The following is an 18,005-nucleotide window of genomic DNA, read 5'->3' as shown; positions in this document are numbered from 1 at the left end:
CTAGCATGCTGAACTTATACCAAAGAAAGGTTCAAGAAAACAAAAAGTGAACTCTAAAAATTGAGAAGAATTTTTGTATATCAAGTAAGAAAGAAATGTATGAAAATGGGTCTTTAACTTAAAGTCAGTCTTCATACAATAACAAAGAGAGCGGATAATTGATAGAAAAGTAATGAAATTAGATTAAATGTTTTGAAGTTCAGAGTGGTTAATGTAAAAGAAAATGTACTAGGAGCTTCTATGGAATTTTGATAGAAACTACAATTCAATGGAAATTTCTCAGTCTTATTTTAACAACCATTTTTTCGTTCTGAACGCCAATTAAAGAAAAAATGTTCTATTCTCAGATCTGAACATAAAACGTGCTACCTATCCATGTCGACTCTCAGGACAATTGATAAAGTCTAGCAAAAAGCAACTAAATGAGTTTTCTTTTTGACCTGTTGCAAGGACATACCACTAAAACCACAACTCTGTCGAGACCACTAAAAAATAAGATGCACCGTCAATAAAACAAAAACAGGTTCATTTTGGCCAAAACTAAGCTATGCTCTTTTCAGAGAAACAGCTCTTTATTCAAATCTAGTTTCCCAGAAATTGAGATTACAATACTGCAATATTATCAGAAAATAGCTTTTTGGAACCTTTTTTGGACTTTATGTATGGTCTGCGGAAAGTGAATTATGTTCTTGGCGTCTGCTATGTTAATGCATACCTGCAACCGCTAAGGTAAAACTGAACTAGAACACCTAAAGCATTTTCTACTACTACAACTACTACTACTACTACTACTAAAACTACTACTACTACTACTACTACTACTACTACTACTACTACTACTACTACTACTACTACTACTACTACTACTACTACTACTACTACTACTACTACTACTACTACTACTACTACTACTACTACTACTACTACTACTATTACTGTTTCAACACTTTAATTCCAAATATGAAATAAAGGCACGGTTGGCAACAAATACAAACAAAACAAGAAGAGTTATTTGTTTGGTTATTCTGTGAAGTGCTGTACGACGAAATTGTTGAAGTCATTCTTTGACCCGGTTGCTGCTTTCTCCTGCAATCTGGTGAACGATACTTTGTTTCGTACACAGTCTCCTTCGATTTGACTCATCCACGTTTTCCGTTGCCCCCCAGGAGCGCGTCTAGCATGGACGTATTGATCGGGCGGGTCCCAATCGAAGGCACTGCGGGCTAATCTTCCTGGTTCCATTCTCTGGATGTGTCCGTACCATTTTATCCGTTTGAGCATGATCATCGTGGATAGTTGGGGCATTCGTGATCTTGACATAATTTCTTCGTTCGTTGCTTTCTCCAGATATGATACACGTAGAATTCTCCGAAGACAACCACAGTGGAAACTCTCAAGTTTTCTCTCCATTAATTTCGAAAGAGTCCAAGTCTCTGAGCTGTACAGCACGGCTGATAAAACGAGTGCTTTGTACAAATTGCACTTGAGGTGCACGCTGAGCTGCTTGCTCTTCCAGAGATTTTGGAAGTTAGCAAACCGTTGTCTACCTTCTGCAAGTTTGCAATTGACTTCTTGCAGGTCTCCATGCTTGAGGCTGACATATGATCCGAGATACTTGAACGCTTCTATGTTTCCAAACTCGTTTCCGAGAACATCTTATACTTTGCAGGAAAACACGCGTGTGGCAACTGCTTTAGGTTTGCCACAGTATCTCGATTGGTGAACTTTTCGGCCATTGACTGTTTTGAACTTTCTTTCACACTTGTCACAGGTAAGGCTCGCCTCTAGTTGCTCGAACTTTGACTTGTCGTTGACATTCTTTGACAAACCGGCTTTGCAGAATCTTGTTTGGTGCACTTTGCGTCCGGTAACTGTACTGAATTGCCGCTGACAATTCTGACATCTTAAAGACTCTTGGTCAGCCACCACTGACCGACTCTCATTTTCTAGCGACTCTGAATCTGCCACCGCAGATTGTTGTTGTGAAGCTACCAACGCTGGCTTAGCCACCGCTAAGCTTTTCAATCTTAGCTTCCGGCCATCTTGTGTTTCGAACCAGCCCGCTTTCTTTTTCGTTCCCAGCAGCACCTCCGTGCTGATGGTTAGTTGTGACTGGCTGGATGTCTCTGCCAGGAGTCCTAGTTTGCCTTTATGTGTTCCAGTGAGTATCTCCACGTTCTGTTGGATACTAGGCACTGCAACAACATTTGGGCTGTCGCATTTTACGCCCATATTCTTTGTTTTGGCCACATTAATCTTCAGACCAGCGGCTTCCGCAAGGGCCTCGATTCGATGTAGGTTTTCTTGCACCTCACTGTCTGAGACCCCCACGAGAGCAACATCATCAGCAAAATCTAAGTCAGCCACCAATCTCCCAATGTCTAATCCTCCATGCACCGAGTTAGCCAAAATGTAGTTGATGACAAGGCCGAATAGGATTGGGGACCACACATCACCCTGCCTAACGCCCGTTCTGACATCAAATAAGCGTCCTTTCTCACCTTCGGCTTTGACTCGACATTTGAATCCATCATAGCTGTCTCCTATGATGTTTATCACTTTTTGCGGAAGACCATAGTGTTTCATTATCTGGTACATCTGCTCACGATCGACAGAATCGAATGCCGCTCGAAAATCTATGAAACAAAAGCTAATATCCAATTGAAACGCCATTGATTTCTCTATTATTTGACGCAGGGCAAAGAGTTGATCGGCGCATCCTCTGCTTTTTCTGAGGCCGCACTGCTCTTCCCTTAAGACGCGATCCACTGAAACTTTGCATCGATTGAGAATAACGGAAGCGAACACTTTGCCTGGTACTGACAATAGAGAGATCCCTCGGTGGTTCGAACACTCTGACCTCTTTCCTTTACTCTTGTATAATGGGACAATTTCTGCTACCTTCCAGTCATCAGGCAGAATTTCCGTCGACCAACACTTATCTATGATGTCCCAGAGCCACTCGACAATACCCTTGTGTGCTTTCAACATCTCACAGGAATTGTTATCGGGTCCACTTGCCTTGCCGTTCTTCAACCTGCGGACAACTTCAAGCACTTCTTCAAATCGAATTGGGCTCAGGTCAATCGACAAGCTTTCAGCTGCTTCTTCGGGATCCAATCTCGTACTGCAACTGGATGTTGAGGGATTCAGGAGTTGACTAAAATGTTCCGTCCAGCGTTCAAGTCGTTCCTCTTTCGTCCGTAAGTCGACGCCGGTGCTTGAAACTAATTTGGTCAACTGGGGACTCCAGTTTCGGCAAATCTGCTGTGATGCCCCGAAAACCTCCTTCAAGTTGCCTCTGTCCGCAAAGCTCTGCACTTCTTGGCCTTTGCGTTCAAGCCATGCCTTTTTGTCTGCACGTAGAGCTTTTCTGAATTCCTTACAGCAGTTTGTGAACTCTAACAACGCCACCGCGCTGCTGTGTTTCTTCAACTGTAGATCAGCTCGTTTCCGGATAAGTTCCAGAGAATCTGGAGAAATCCAAGGTTTGTTCACTCGCTTGTCCGGAAGGAGGCATTTCACTGCTGCTTGGTTCAGGGCTTTTCGAAAATTGTCCCAAGACTGCTCTGTATTCTCGAAATTGCCGCTCTTATCAAGATGTAACTTGACCTCCTGCGTGAATAAGTCACGCGTTGTTTCATCTTGCAGCTTTGCAGAACTGATTCTGGGCGTGAAACATGGCTTTTTAGACAAAAGTTTCATAGATACTTCCGCAATGACCAGTTCATGATCGGTAATTGTGGTTTTCCCTCTTCTGGTCCTCATATTCGTCAGACATCCTCTGTATCTCTCTGCAAACAGAATGTGATCCAGCATCTTTTTCCGACAACTCGGATCGGGAGGGTTGTAGGTGTACCGATGCACTTGTCGATGCTGGAACCATGTACCACCTACGAGCAATTTGTGTGAAGTGCAAAATGATAACAACTTTTCCGAGTTTTCATTTTCTTCACCCATTCCAAACGGGCCTCTGCAGCTCATGGTGTCATTCAACTGGTGTCCAGGCTCTGCATTGAGGTCACCGATGACACAAATACGCTCCCTATGTTTGAAGCTGGAAACTAGGTCTGAAAGTTGACTCCAAATTAAATCCTTCTCTTGGAGACTAGCTTCATTCGTAGGTGCGTAGCAGACAACAACATTTAGATTGGCTCTCCTCCGAGCCGCGAACTTGACGTAGCAAATACGTTCACTTAGAGCCACTTGTTCTACGATGCTGTTTATCAATGACTTCTTTACAGCAACGCCCACTCCTCCTTGTCTCGACTTTACACCAGACAAACATGAGTCAGACAGGTAGAGCTTGTGGTCTCCGAGATCAATTTCTTGCTCCTGCAATCTCGTCTCCTGCACTCCCAGAATATCCAACTTGTATTGCGCCAGATCCATTTTCAAAGCCTCTAAAGATCCGGCTTGGGTCAGTGTTCTGACGTTTAAAGTTGCAATTCTGAGTTGGTTCCTCGGGAGATTCTTAGCACCCCTTACCCGGGACTCGGGGCCATGGTTGATTGTACTCATTGCTTTGGTGTTTGAAGGCTGAGATACGACTAGTTGCGCCACAAACTAGAAGACCAGTGCCTCGTTAGCTCGACCATGTGAGCGGTGAGCCGCAGCACATGACCTACCCCCAGGGGACACCACGTGGAGGTGAGGTTGGATTTTGTCCCCCACTACTACTACTACTACTACTACTACTACTACTACTACTACTACTACTACTACTACTACTACTACTGTTTCAACACTTTAATTCCAAATATGAAATAAAGGCACGGTTGGCAACAAATACAAACAAAACAAGAAGAGTTATTTGTTTGGTTATTCTGTGAAGTGCTGTACGACGAAATTGTTGAAGGCATTCTTTGACCCGGTTGCTGCTTTCTCCTGCAATCTGGTGAACGATACTTTGTTTCGTACACAGTCTCCTTCGATTTGACTCATCCACGTTTTCCGTTGCCCCCCAGGAGCGCGTCTAGCATGGACGTATTGATCGGGCGGGTCCCAATCGAAGGCACTGCGGGCTAATCTTCCTGGTTCCATTCTCTGGATGTGTCCGTACCATTTTATCCGTTTGAGCATGATCATCGTGGATAGTTGGGGCATTCGTGATCTTGACATAATTTCTTCGTTCGTTGCTTTCTCCAGATATGACACACGTAGAATTCTCCGAAGACAACCACAGTGGAAACTCTCAAGTTTTCTCTCCATTAATTTCGAAAGAGTCCAAGTCTCTGAGCTGTACAGCACGACTGATAAAACGAGTGCTTTGTACAAATTGCACTTGAGGTGCACGCTGAGCTGCTTGCTCTTCCAGAGATTTTGGAAGTTAGCAAACCGTTGTCTTCCTTCTGCATGTTTGCAATTGACTTCTTGCAGGTCTCCATGCTTGAGGCTGACATATGATCCGAGATACTTGAACGCTTCTATGTTTTCAAACTCGTTTCCGAGAACATCTTGTACTCATTGCTTTGGTGTTTGAAGGCTGAGATACGACTAGTTGCGCCACAAACTAGAAGACCAGTGCCTCGTTAGCTCGACCATGTGAGCGGAGAGCCGCAGCACATTACCTACCCCCAGGGGACACCACGTGGAGGTGAGGTTGGATTTTGTCCCCCACTACTACTACTACTACTACTACTACTACTACTACTACTACTACTACTACTACTACTACTACTACTACTACTACTACTACTACTACTACTACTACTACTATTAATACTGCTACTACTATTACTACTACTACTACTACTACTACTACTACTACTACTACTACTACTACTACTACTACTACTACTACTACTACTACTACTACTACTACTACTACTACTACTACTACTACTACTACTACTACTACTACTACTACTACTACTACTACTACTACTACTACTACTAGCACTACAACCAAACAACACTTTTTGGAATATTTCAGCTAACATGAATGACATAGCAGTATCTGCAAAGGCAAAAATTCTAAGCATATGGAGCTCAAAATTAGGCGCTTGTTTTTGGTCAGCGGAAATGGTATGGCTTTTCATTGTTTTTATTAGAGTAACACTCATTTTGATTTTTCGTACTGGTTGATGATTTTAACGGGCTCCCTGTTTTCAAGTTAAACTAATATTTATTTAAATTTTTCAAATTATCTCTAAACTTAATCAGGTGGCGTTAATTCAAAAACAATTTGATGTTTTGTGGGTTGTTGGTACATTTTGGGAGACTATTTTTCTAGTTTCTTGGCGGTATTTTTTATCGCTCTTAAACGTAATCTCTCTTGGTTTGTTCTCACATTTTGTTATATTTGTCCTTTGCTCTAATTACTGCTTTTTTAAATGATATTGATGTTAATTTTTTTGGTCGTTGTTTGCGGTTTTTAGGATAAAAGAGTTTAATTATTTTTCTAAAATGGTTTTGTTAGTAAAATTTGCCTACAAAAATTTTGTTCAAGAAATTTAATAACAATAAACAAACAAATTTTTACTATACCAAAAGTTTGCCAATGACCCAAGGGATTTGTGTACAACAGAATGTTTTTTGCGAAGACTGCAAGAACAGACGCAAAAAACATTCAGTTGTACACAAATCCTTTGGATCACTGGACAAAATTTGGCATACCCTATGTGTCCATGAGCAGAAATCATAGTAATCAAATTGCTCTTCAAAGCCTTTCCAAAAGATCGCGGTCACTTGTCGCATGAAAACCGTGTACCGAACTTTCAAAGTCGTCTGTTACCGCCATTGAGATTTTATTAACAAGCGTAGGAACTCTGAACCAAAATCGATTTCGGTTTGACGTCTTAACATTAAATAGTTTCATATGAATGTATGCTTGAATAATGGCATCAAGGAATCAAAGAGTTAACTCTTCTAAGACATCAGTCAAATGCGGCCAATTCAAGAAACGAGTCAAAGAGGATAACGGTTCTGCGATAGGGTGCGAAAGTTTCACTTTGGTTTCACGGTACCTGTGCTCACCTCTCCGAGGAGTAAGTTAAATGGCTTGGAGCAAAACGCAACTGTGTGTGGCTTTGTGACTCGTGTGTTTAGCAGAATGACAACATCTTCACTTCTTCAAAAACCGAAGCTAAGTTGATTGGCTTATTTGATTCCTTAAGTAACAAGTTTACATCATCAATTGCAGAACTAATTCCTAAAGCTGTTTATACGATTTATACGATGACGTCAAGAAAGCTGTTAATGAGACCAAACGATCCTACGCTGACATTAGTTCAGGTCGCTCAAACGCTCAGTACAAAAATCCTGATCTGCAGTTTATTATAAATGGTGTTACTGAATCTGAAGACTCGTATTTGAAGCAAATTGAGAAGGACTCGATGAAAGTCAAAAACTTGATATCGCATATGGGGTTAGCTTGCGACGGCAATGTAACAGGTGTCAGAAGAATTGGCAAAAAAGTCAATCCCCTGAACGAACAAAAACGAAACTGCAGTCCTATACTTATCAAAACTTCCAATCCCCTTTTCCTTCAGAATTGTTTTGCTAGAAGTCACTACTTGCAAATTTTTGTAAAATCTGTATACATTAAGAAGTTTCTGACTTCCAGTGAAAGACAGAAGGAGAAAAATGTCCTCGGGAAACACTTCCATATGATTCGTCAGGAAGGAAAAAAAAGAAAACCTTCGGATAAAGAATTTGAAACTTTTTTATCAAGGGCGTGAAGTCGAAATGATCAGTAATTGAATAACACCAGCCAACTGCTTGCTTCTCAATTGTCAGTCAATTTGCAGCTTGTCTAAACGTCAAGAAATAGCTAGAATAATGACAACAGCATCAATTTCCTTAATATTTTCAACTGAAACATGGCTCTCTGAAAGCATTTCTCATTCAAAAATATTACTCGGATCTAACTTCAATGTTGTGGCACGTTCAGATCGCAGCAAATGGGAACACGGAGGTGTTCTCATTGCTACCTCTAATTGCATCCAAACAAAAATATTTGATGTTAAATTACCACAATATCGTTTCTCTGTTGCGTGTGGTCTTCTAGATAGCATTCCGTCGTTTTTCATTTTGATACACAAACCCCCAGTGGGATCCCCATTTCACTTCAACATCGAATTGCTCACTGATTGCCTAAATGATTACCTAGCGAATATCAAATGTTTAGTCAGCAACTATTCGCCTACGACAACAGTTAATGTTTATTAGCTCGGTTATTTTAATCTTCCCGGCATCAATTGGGAAACACTTACATCGATTAACTTTCAGGAAGTTAAATTTTTAGATTTACTTGAATCCGTTTGTCAGTGGTCAAACTCACAAAGGTCACAACACGTTGGATCTTATCATGTCTAATGTGGATCAATTACCTGTATCTATTGGAACCAAACTTTTTTCCGATCATTACCCGATTTTCTTTTCTTGTAACTTCGTTCTGATTGGTGCTAAGTTTAAATCAGGTTTTTCACGCTCGTCATTCAATGCGCAAGCTTTCAACTTTTATCTTTCTGTCTTGTTTAAATTTCTAAGCTTCAACGATATGAAGACTTTGGACTATCCTGAGCACTGGTATTTTTATCTGCCAGAAAGTTCTAGTCAAAGTGTTAAAATGAAAAGAGCTAAGCAACGTAATGCGCCAAAATTTTTCTCCTCGCATACAATGCATCTCTTGAATCGAAAAGAGACTAACCTTCGTAAGTTTTCAAAAAACTGGACATTTTTGCTCTCACTAAAACAAAGAGAATTTAATAAATCTCTTAACGAGTCGATTGAATTCAAGAAGTAAGTTTTCATTGAAAAATTCAACTTTTCAAGTTCTTCTCACGGTTTTAAGCTGCTTAGAATACTTGGCTTCAGTAAGTCTTTACCTTCTGTTATGTCTTATAGCGGAGTTTCTCTGTCCTCTAGCTCTGAGATCCCAAATGGTTTTAATACTTTCTTTGGTTCCGTTTTTGCTCCCAAAATTAAATACGATGTGCTAGCATCTTATCAATTTTTGCCAGAGTTCTGGATAGACAACGTAACGATTTTAGATAACAACCTTATTATTGCGCTGTGATGATTCGTGCTCTATGGGCGCTGATAATATTCCCTCATTCGTTCTTCGTGAGTGTGCAACTATTTTATCTCCAGCAGTTCAACAACTCGTTTACTGGGCTACCAAAAAATGCACCTGGCCTTCTTTATGGAAAATTTCGTATATTACGCCCTTACATAAAACAGGACCACTGAATTTGATTGAAAACTATCGTCCATTAAGTATTTTATGTTAACTTTTGTTGGAATTTGAACGTATTCTGTTTGATTTTATTTATCCAAAGGTGAAGTTTTTAATTTGCAAACTGCAACATTGATTCATGAAATTATGGAGCACTGTAACTCAAATTATTGATTACTTAGATATTGTTTATAAATCTCAAGACAATAGCTCTCCTGCACTTTCAGTTTGTTTTTACATTAGAAAGGCCTTAGAAACTATTCCTCATCGCTTATTGCTGTCTAAACTTCAAGTTCTTGGCTTCTGTCCTGGTTTTTGGTACTTTTCGAGGCTTATCTTTCTGATCGCCTACAGTGCGTCAAAGTGAATGACACTTTCTCTCATTTCTGGAAAATGACATCTGGTGTACCACAAGGCAGTGTCCTCGGACCACTCCTTTTCCTGTTATTTATCAATGATCTGCCAAATGTAATCTCACATGGATCGTATTTTTTGTACAGTGATGATTTGAAAATTTTTACACGCTGCGAGCCACAACTTAAACAACAAGGACTTAACGTCTTACAGCGGTGGTCAGTTTCAATTTGCTGGAATTTTCATCCGTCTAAATGTAAAATTTTATCTTTCAATTTTGACTGTTCGCAAGTATTAAAACTTGATGGGACAGCACTGTATTACATTGACTATATTGAAGACCTTGGCTTCACCATATCGAGCAATTTGAGCTGGCAACGTCATATTGATACAAAATTAGCTAAATGCAAAAAGATTTTCTATTTGACAAAGCGAAACGTGCCTTCCACGATCTCAGCAAGGAGGAAACTTTTTTTGTATTAAAGCCTCGTCCTCTCCATCCTTCTTTACGGTTGTTCTGTATGGCAGCCTTCCATAACCTATATGCGCGAGCTGGAGAAATTTCAATCAAGAGTTTTCAGATGGATTATTTCTGATCTCGATTATCTTTCTAAACTTCAAAGACTTTCTTTCCTACCAGTTTGCTACCAGAAAATTGAGTCGAACATGGTCCTGCTTTGGAAAAAGATCAATAAATGAGCCGAGGTTGAGAGTGAAATACAAAGTAGTTTTTTCAACACAAGGTCTTCGACTCTTGGATTGTTTAGCGAGCCTAAAACGCAGAAGTTTTGCTCTGAAGATAACTTTTTTGTCAGGGCCACCAGATGTGCAAATGAACTGCTAAAGCTAATTAATATTATATTCGATTGTGGGCATATTTCGCACCGAAGTACATATTTTTCTAGTTGAAGATCTTACTTATTTTAACATTGATATCTCTTGTTCTTATTTTGTAATATTTTTGTAAAAATTGTCGCTCTTATTTTCTCCTGATGCCTAAATGATCTCCTCACTCCTGTTTTGGAATTGAGTCTTTTACTACTACTACTACTACTACTACTACTACTACTACTACTACTACTACTACTACTATTACTATTTCACAGCCGGAGGTTTAAAAATGTCTTGTTCTTTGTCTTTTGTTTCTACAATTTGCTCAGAACATTTGGATGTAATGCTTTTAGTTGATTTCTTCTACTCACCATGGTAGATTTTGACAGTAGGAGTATATCGTGGAGCCCGTGGTACATTGACAGGGGATAGGAGTTTCAGTTGGCTCGGTCTCTTTTCGTACGACTGTTCGGAGTTCTTGAGAATCCCCTTCGTTGCTTAACGTTGTACATTCTCAAAGTATTTCAAAACTCTCATCTTAGATTTCCAAGCCTGTGAGGCTTATGAGACGATTTGCACAATGCAGCTAGAGTAAGCAGTCAGTTGCAGAGCCAAGAGAGAACTTTTGAAAATGTTCGTTTTTAGCAGGAAGAAAGCATTGACTGCTTTCTATGCTCTCAGGGTAGCTTGCTCTATGCAGGTTAGTGATGTTGAGACCGGGATTCCCAAGTTTTTTATGAAATTGGTTGAAGAAGAGCATGCGTTCCGATTTTCTTTTTTACTGAGAAGACAATGTTGTGGAAATCTGATCAGTTAAATTCCATTTGGTTTTCTTTGTGCCATGAGCAGAGTACATCCATGTCTTGATGAAATCGCGTCTAGTCCAAAGATCTCATTATTGTCAGCATAATTGTAATAGCCTTTTTGGAGTTTTCGGGGAGGTTGTTTTTGTAAGCGTCAAAAGGTACCAGTCCGAGTATGGGGCCCTGTGGTACCTGACTAGTCACGTTTAGCCGTTCGGATATTTTGTATCCGATGCAAACTCTTTGCTGACGGTCGGAGAATTATATGATTAGAAATTTAATAGATATTCTCTTATTCCAAAGTGCTCAATTTTTCGTAGTAATTGACTGTGAGAAAAAAAACTTTTGAAATCAGTGTTGTTGTTGTTGTTGTTGTTGTTGGCGATTTACAGTTTTCACTGAGGGGATTTTCGTCCCAGTCGTCGTCTTAGAAAATTGTCCTATTATTTCTGCAGATCTGACAGTCACAGCATAGATGCCAGCTACAGATGTTATTTTCGTCGTATCGCTCGTTTACAAACTTCCACATGAAATTTAAAACTCGATTTTTAAGGCTTTTTTCGTATTAAATTCAATGTATTTTTCTATTCGATTTGCTAGTCTGCATGTACGGAAAATCATTTCTAGCCTTTTCAGTTCTGGTTTTCGGGAGCCTGAATAATTCATTTGTTCTCCCTTTTTCTGAATTTTGTTTCAGCATTGGTAAAAACCTATCGTCTTCTGTCAATTTCGCTAAAAGTAGAATGTCATTTAGTTGCATGAACATTGGTAGTGGTAGTATGTTAAGAAGTCTCAGTTGATTTGGATACGGCATGACTTTTTGTCCAAGGATCCATTTGACTACTTTCTTTTGAAATATTTCAAGCTGTTGTAGCTCACCTCGGTTCGGATTTGTGCATGCAGAGCCATATAAGAGTACTGGCAAAATTAGTGACTTGTAGAGTCCGAGCTTGATCTCTTGTCTTTCTTGCAGAGCTATGTTTCGTCGAAGTAGGTAGAGTACTTTGTTCGCTTTTTTCAGTCGTTCTTCGATGTGTGTCTTCCACGTCATGTCATGGGAAACATAGATGCCGAGATCTTTAATGACTTTGTACAGAGCAATCAGTCTTTCCAGGGTTTGCTTTTAATTTGGCGATTAAGGTAATTTTAATAAATCTGCTCATGATGAATCACTGAGCTTTTCAACCAAAATGCACACTGACTTTTGTGTATTTGACCGTAGACGAGCGACAAGTTTTAGAGGAGTTTCGCCATCCAGCGTAGGAGACTGATAGGTTTTTAGTTTTCAACGAGTTGTTCGCTTCCTCATTTGAAGATAGGAGCTATCTCAATGAGCGTTCACTTGAGCAGTGTGGCATTGTTCAGAATTATATTATAAATCAAGTGCAGCGATTTGTCTATTGACAAGGCGGTTGTTTTTCAGAACAAGGGTACCAATAGCATCTTTTCCCTTTCCACTCACTCGCACTCCCGTTTTTGTTCGCAATCCTTTTACCGATATTCGTACAGGCCTTGGAGGATTCGACGCCGGACTCCGATTGTCTACAATTTTTTTCGACCTCTCAAATGGGGTCAATTTTTTCAGTTGTACGAAACATGGATTTATGGAAACATACGACTTACCTAATGTTTTTGACTGACTCATTAATTTGAGAACGACAAATAAATGCGAAAATTGGAATCTGGGCTGGGGCAAGGAGCTTCAAACTTGCAACCCAAATTTTTGGACGGTTATAAAAAAAAATGTTATTCGCGAATAGAGATTCGCAGACACGGTAGATGGGAGCCTGGGCCCTTTTAGAAACATCAACAAATTCAGTTAAATGCAAAAAATCTCAAACTTAAGGACTCATTCTTGAACGCAAGTATTGAGTTGAATTCAACTGCTGACGTATGTTGTAATTGTTAATCCATAATTAATTCAATTTTTCACCAATCAGAGTGCTTGTCGGCTAAATTGCTCATTCTTATTTTGTCGGCTAAACGCCCTGCCGGCCAATTTTCCTAGCACCAGCTATTCGATACAATTTGCCGACTGACCTGTGTGCGCGAGGTCATTCTTCACTTTTGATTCACTTATGTTTATTTGCTTCAATTTTTTACCTCATACATTACTTCTCGCCCTCTCTAAATTTTCCTTGCTCTCAAAATCATTTTACTTACTTCTAGGTCAGTGAACGACACCTCCATCTAATTGAAGTTTATTCAAAGAAATAATTCAAAAGCTGTTTTGTATCTTTTCCGTTTGTGCCCCCCCAGTACGATATGCGCCCCAAGTTACAGAGCACGTACCATTACATAGTAAATCATTATGTGTTGCCAATGTTATTGCAACCTTCAAAAATATGATGATTCAGAAAAAACCGCCAAAATTGCAACAATAACTTTGACTCTTTTGTCCAGCAACTTGAAACTTAGACGTGCTCTGATAATAAAGAATTGACTAGAAAAATATTTAAAAACATTATGTAAAAATATGGCGCGTGCGTCTGGGGGGTTCAAATAATATGCGCCCACTAAGCTGGGGGGTACAAACGGAAAAGATCCGCGAAGCTTTTAAAAAGAATTCAAAGTAATATTTCAAATAATTCTAAATAATTCAAAACAGCATATCAATAGAAGAACGGCATCTCTCCGCTTTTGTCTTTCTTTCATTGGTATGTTGGGACTAGAGTCTGGAAAGCAATCGCAGCTATTTCCTGATAAATTGTTTGCTACATTTCATTTCCTAGACAGTTCTAGTACTTTCATTGGCCTTCGCATCTTCTACCCTTGAGGTTAGGGATAGGTTTCGTGTGACTAGTTTGTAAAGTCAGACAGAATAGCAAAATGAATTTGTTATCTATTACATTCGAAGACAAACGCAGTTTGTTTGAAGTTACTCATGCTTGCTCCAGTATTATCTATATAAGCTGATTGATAGATATCAGAGTCCTTAGAATGGATAAAATCTTCTATTACCGTGTGATGGTGAACCCATTTTGGTATTTTCTTCTTGACAAATATACTCGTGGGATTATTTGTGCGAATAAGCAAACTTTGACTTTCAGGTCACATTCTTTTATGATCAAGCTACTTAGTCATTTGAAATCAGCCTCTTGGATGAGAAAAGATGTCACACCAAAATGGTGAATCCAACCAAGCCTCAACCCACGTCGTCAATGGGACTCACTACATTGACAACTTAACTGTCGATGTAACAATGGTTAACGGAAATTCTGGTGGTGTGTCGCCCGCAAATGACCCACATGCCAGCGCAACAAACCTCAACATGGCGCAATTAATTAGCCCAAAATCACCACATTCAGCCAGATTTGAGGTAACTGTGTTAACTCAATCCATTGACTTGTTCAAAATTTGACTCCGTCTTCTTTTCCAAATAAGGATTTAATGTAATGGAAATCGATATTACCACATTAAATAAATGATCAATACGCAAATGTTGTTTACCGCAATTGCATGTGAAAGCAAAGTGTTTTAGTTAATCGTACCTTCTCCGAATTCTGCAGTTTTTAATACAGACAATTAATCCCTTGTTTACCATATAGTTCCAGTGAATGTTAAGATTTGACTCAAAAGAATTTATTCCTACCTACAATAGTGGGTAAAACTATATGCTGAGCTGTATTTAGTTCATTAATTAATTGCTCTCAACGAAGTGAGAAACAGTTAATGTAGTTCTGTCTTTTTAATGGAATTTTTTTTGCTGGACCGTTCTGACTTTTTGAATTTTACCACGCTTCACTTACTTTGCTTTTTTGGGCTATCCAGTGTTGAAGTCAACATTCATGGTGTTACTGAATTTTTGATGACTCTTACCGTAATTTTTGGCAAAATTTAGATGTTTTTACCTAATTATGTTAAGATTAGCGTCAACTTCGTATTGTTGATAACCGCGCGGTCCAATGGGGCCACTGCCTTTCGCAATCGAATTTGGATTATATTTGGAGAGCAACCTTTTTAAGATCTTGAAAGCTTTCTTGACTTTTCGACGAGAAAGAAGTCAAATTGAAGCGGTGGTTTCGGTAACGCTAAAATACTAGATGGAGCTAAAGAACTTTTTGTTCGAACAACTTTTTGGATTTAAGATGTTTACTGACCAGGTGAGACAATTTGAGTACAGTTTTCGTTTTTCTTCACTTGATTTTTCTCTAATTGCATTTCAATTTGATACATATGTTGTGATGACATAGCATCTCGTAAAATTTTGAGTTCTGCCTGTATTTTTGAATCTTTCAGTGTTCTGATCACCAATGTTGATTGACGAGAGCCAGCAATTGAAGCCTCTTGGAAGACATAAGTGAGCTGTTATAGTAATTTTAACAGTTTATGGTCTCGACTCTGTTTTCGTAAATTTTGAGATTTGCTTTTGTATGCTGCTGTTGTTTTTCTGATCATTAAATGTAATTAATCACAGGTTTCATTTTTTGAGTAGATTTATAAAATGTTCTCAGTTCATAGCATTTTTGTTCTTACTTTGTTGTTTTTCACTAAGTGTCATTAATGAACTTACCGTTGGGCTTGCTAAGGAGTAATTAGTTTGTTTATTTTGTTAGAAGCCAATAGTTTGTGCATTTGAGAATGCTTGCCTTGGAAAAAAATTGTTGTTTCTTGACTTATGCGTCTTTTACCGTTTTTCTATTGGACTTGTATTTAGGTTGCATTTATGACAGCTGCTTTCTAGTGAAACGAAGAGAATCTTTTTAGTTGCTTGTTTTTGTCTTCAATAATTTCGATGTTCGTCCGTTTTTCCCCTCAATTTCAATAGTACTTATAGATTTCTAATGAAGTCTTATTTTTGGTGGTCTTAAGTGGTTATATTGTGTAGCCGAAATTAGTGACTAAGATACTGTTTGTTTCGTTTTTTTTGCGAATTTTTGAATCTTGCCTTTTTTGGTATTTACTTTCCTTGTTTTATTTTTGGTTCTTCGTCGCTATTTGTAATGGAGAAACGTCTGCAGTTTTCAATAGCTGAATACTAGTTGTCACTGATTTTAAATTGCGGTTGAGTTTTTAAATTAGACGTCGCCAATTTTTAAATAAAGAGAATTACGCGTCAAGAAGTCAGTTACTTTTTTTGCTGATTTTTGCCATGCTGTTTGTTTTTGGCCAATTTTTGATAAATTATTTAGGCACACTTAATAAACGTTTCGTGAGAGTGCAAAATCTAGTTGATTTTAATAGGTTCCAACTAGATAATCATGATGTTTGGTTTCGGTTTGGACCTTATTGTTTGCAGCTTGGTCTGAAAATGCTATAGGTTGTATTCAGAATCTGGAATTTGTTTATTTGAAAAGTGTTTAACTGAGCAAATCGTTTTTCCTGCTCGAGGAGGTGTATTAACGTTAATTTCTTTTTTCAAGTATGTGTGGAATGTGTTAATCAGTTAATTTTTAAAGCTGAAAGCTGAGCTTAACTATATTGCTCCTTTTTTCTGTTTTGTCGTCTGTTGCCTTTTTTTGTTTTAAATCTCGGCTGAAAACGTCAAATGTTTTCTCTCAGTAACAATTTTTGAGCGTGTAGTATCATTTCTCACTATCTGGCAGAAACTTTTAAGCTGTGTCGAAAACTTTTTCGATATATTTCTGTATGTTTCTATCTGTATTCTACGGCCCGCTAGTGTATTTCGCAGCTCTTGCCGCAATCTGCCGGCTATGTTATGATCATTTATTTCAGAATATATCCTATTTTAAATTACAAAGCATGATATACCCTTTATTTTGTTGTTTTTTTAAAGATTTTTTTAAAAGTTTTCCCTATCTCTTCTCGATTTGGTAGTTTTTCAGCCAAGAATGTTGATGAGCGTGGTGAGAACATTTTTTGCGACCGCTTATTCCCGATACTCCTTCTTAGAATAAATTCTTTTATCTCTTAGATTAATTTAGCTTTAATGGATGAAAGGTGTTAGAACACTTCGTATTAATGGTATCTATGATTTTGCTTTGTTTTTTTTTATAGCAGAGCGCTGAATTTTGACCTACTTCAGTTTATTCGGTTTATTGCTTACATGCGAGCGTTTTAGCATTTTTGTAATATGAAAACCTTTCTTACTGCATTTTATTTTTTACAAAATAATTCAAAGAGAATATAATGTTACAAAGTTGTCCCTACTTTTAAAGATAGAAATTTGATTTCTGCTTGTTTGAACTCATTTACATTTGTTAGGGTTCTAGCTAATTTACATTTGTTAGGGTTCTCTTATTTCTGAGTTGTTCATTAAATTCAGGTCCTTTTAATTGGTTTTGGTCCTACCCACTCTGCTTAACAGTTTTATTTGTCTTTTCATTGGTTCTTTTGATATCCCAGTTAACACTCACGGGAGTTGCAGGCTTTCAAGCATTTTTTTATTGTGTTCCTATGTCTGGGTTCTATAAATAGGTTTTAAGACGAGGTGGCTGTGTTCCGTCAAATTAGAACGCTTCCCTGTTGAAGAACGGGACCGCGGAGTTTGCGTTTGTAAAGAACGAGAGCATGGTGCTTTTCCATGACCGCGGAGTTTGCAATTTTTCGAGTGCTGTGATATGAAAGAACCAAGAGAATATTTCTCCTGAGCCAATTATAGTAATAAATTATGGTTGATGCTATGATGATGATGCAGCTACCGAAACGTGAGCCGAGTGAGAAAGATGTGGAGTTCGAGAAGATCGCAGAACAGGTAGAAGGAACGTTCAACCAGGGCGGAGGGGGAGGCGCAATGGATCTTGACGAGCAGCCGCCCATTCTGACCAATGAGGACAAGCGACACCAGGTGGACAGACAGCTTAGCAGTCAGGGGTTAGTTGAGTTTGATATTTGTTTGAGTATAACATCACAGTTATCTAAACAGAACTTTGAAG

At 38.7% G+C, this 18,005-nt stretch overlaps 1 protein-coding gene across 8 annotated transcripts in view; it reads left to right on the top strand.

Annotated features, from left to right (window-relative positions):
* Positions 1–14,219: 14,219 nt before the first annotated feature.
* The window catches only part of LOC142349558 (AMP deaminase 2-like), a 71,199-nt gene continuing 67,413 nt past the window's right edge, over positions 14,220–18,005 (top strand). For all 8 annotated transcript variants that reach the window (XM_075401195.1, XM_075401191.1, XM_075401196.1 and 5 more), the window contains exons 1-2: positions 14,220–14,488; positions 17,768–17,943. In XM_075401195.1, the coding sequence (XP_075257310.1) occupies positions 14,282–14,488; positions 17,768–17,943 (383 nt within the window). In that variant the 5' untranslated portion in view covers positions 14,220–14,281. The remainder of the gene's footprint in view (positions 14,489–17,767; positions 17,944–18,005) is intronic.

This window comes from Convolutriloba macropyga, chromosome 11 (assembly GCF_964194025.1).
Source record: "Convolutriloba macropyga chromosome 11, txConMacr16.3, whole genome shotgun sequence".
In the NCBI taxonomy this organism is placed as follows: Eukaryota; Metazoa; Xenacoelomorpha; order Acoela; family Convolutidae; genus Convolutriloba; species Convolutriloba macropyga.
The sequence above is the reverse complement of the archived record's forward strand: the minus strand, read 5'-3'. Positions and strand labels throughout refer to the sequence as shown.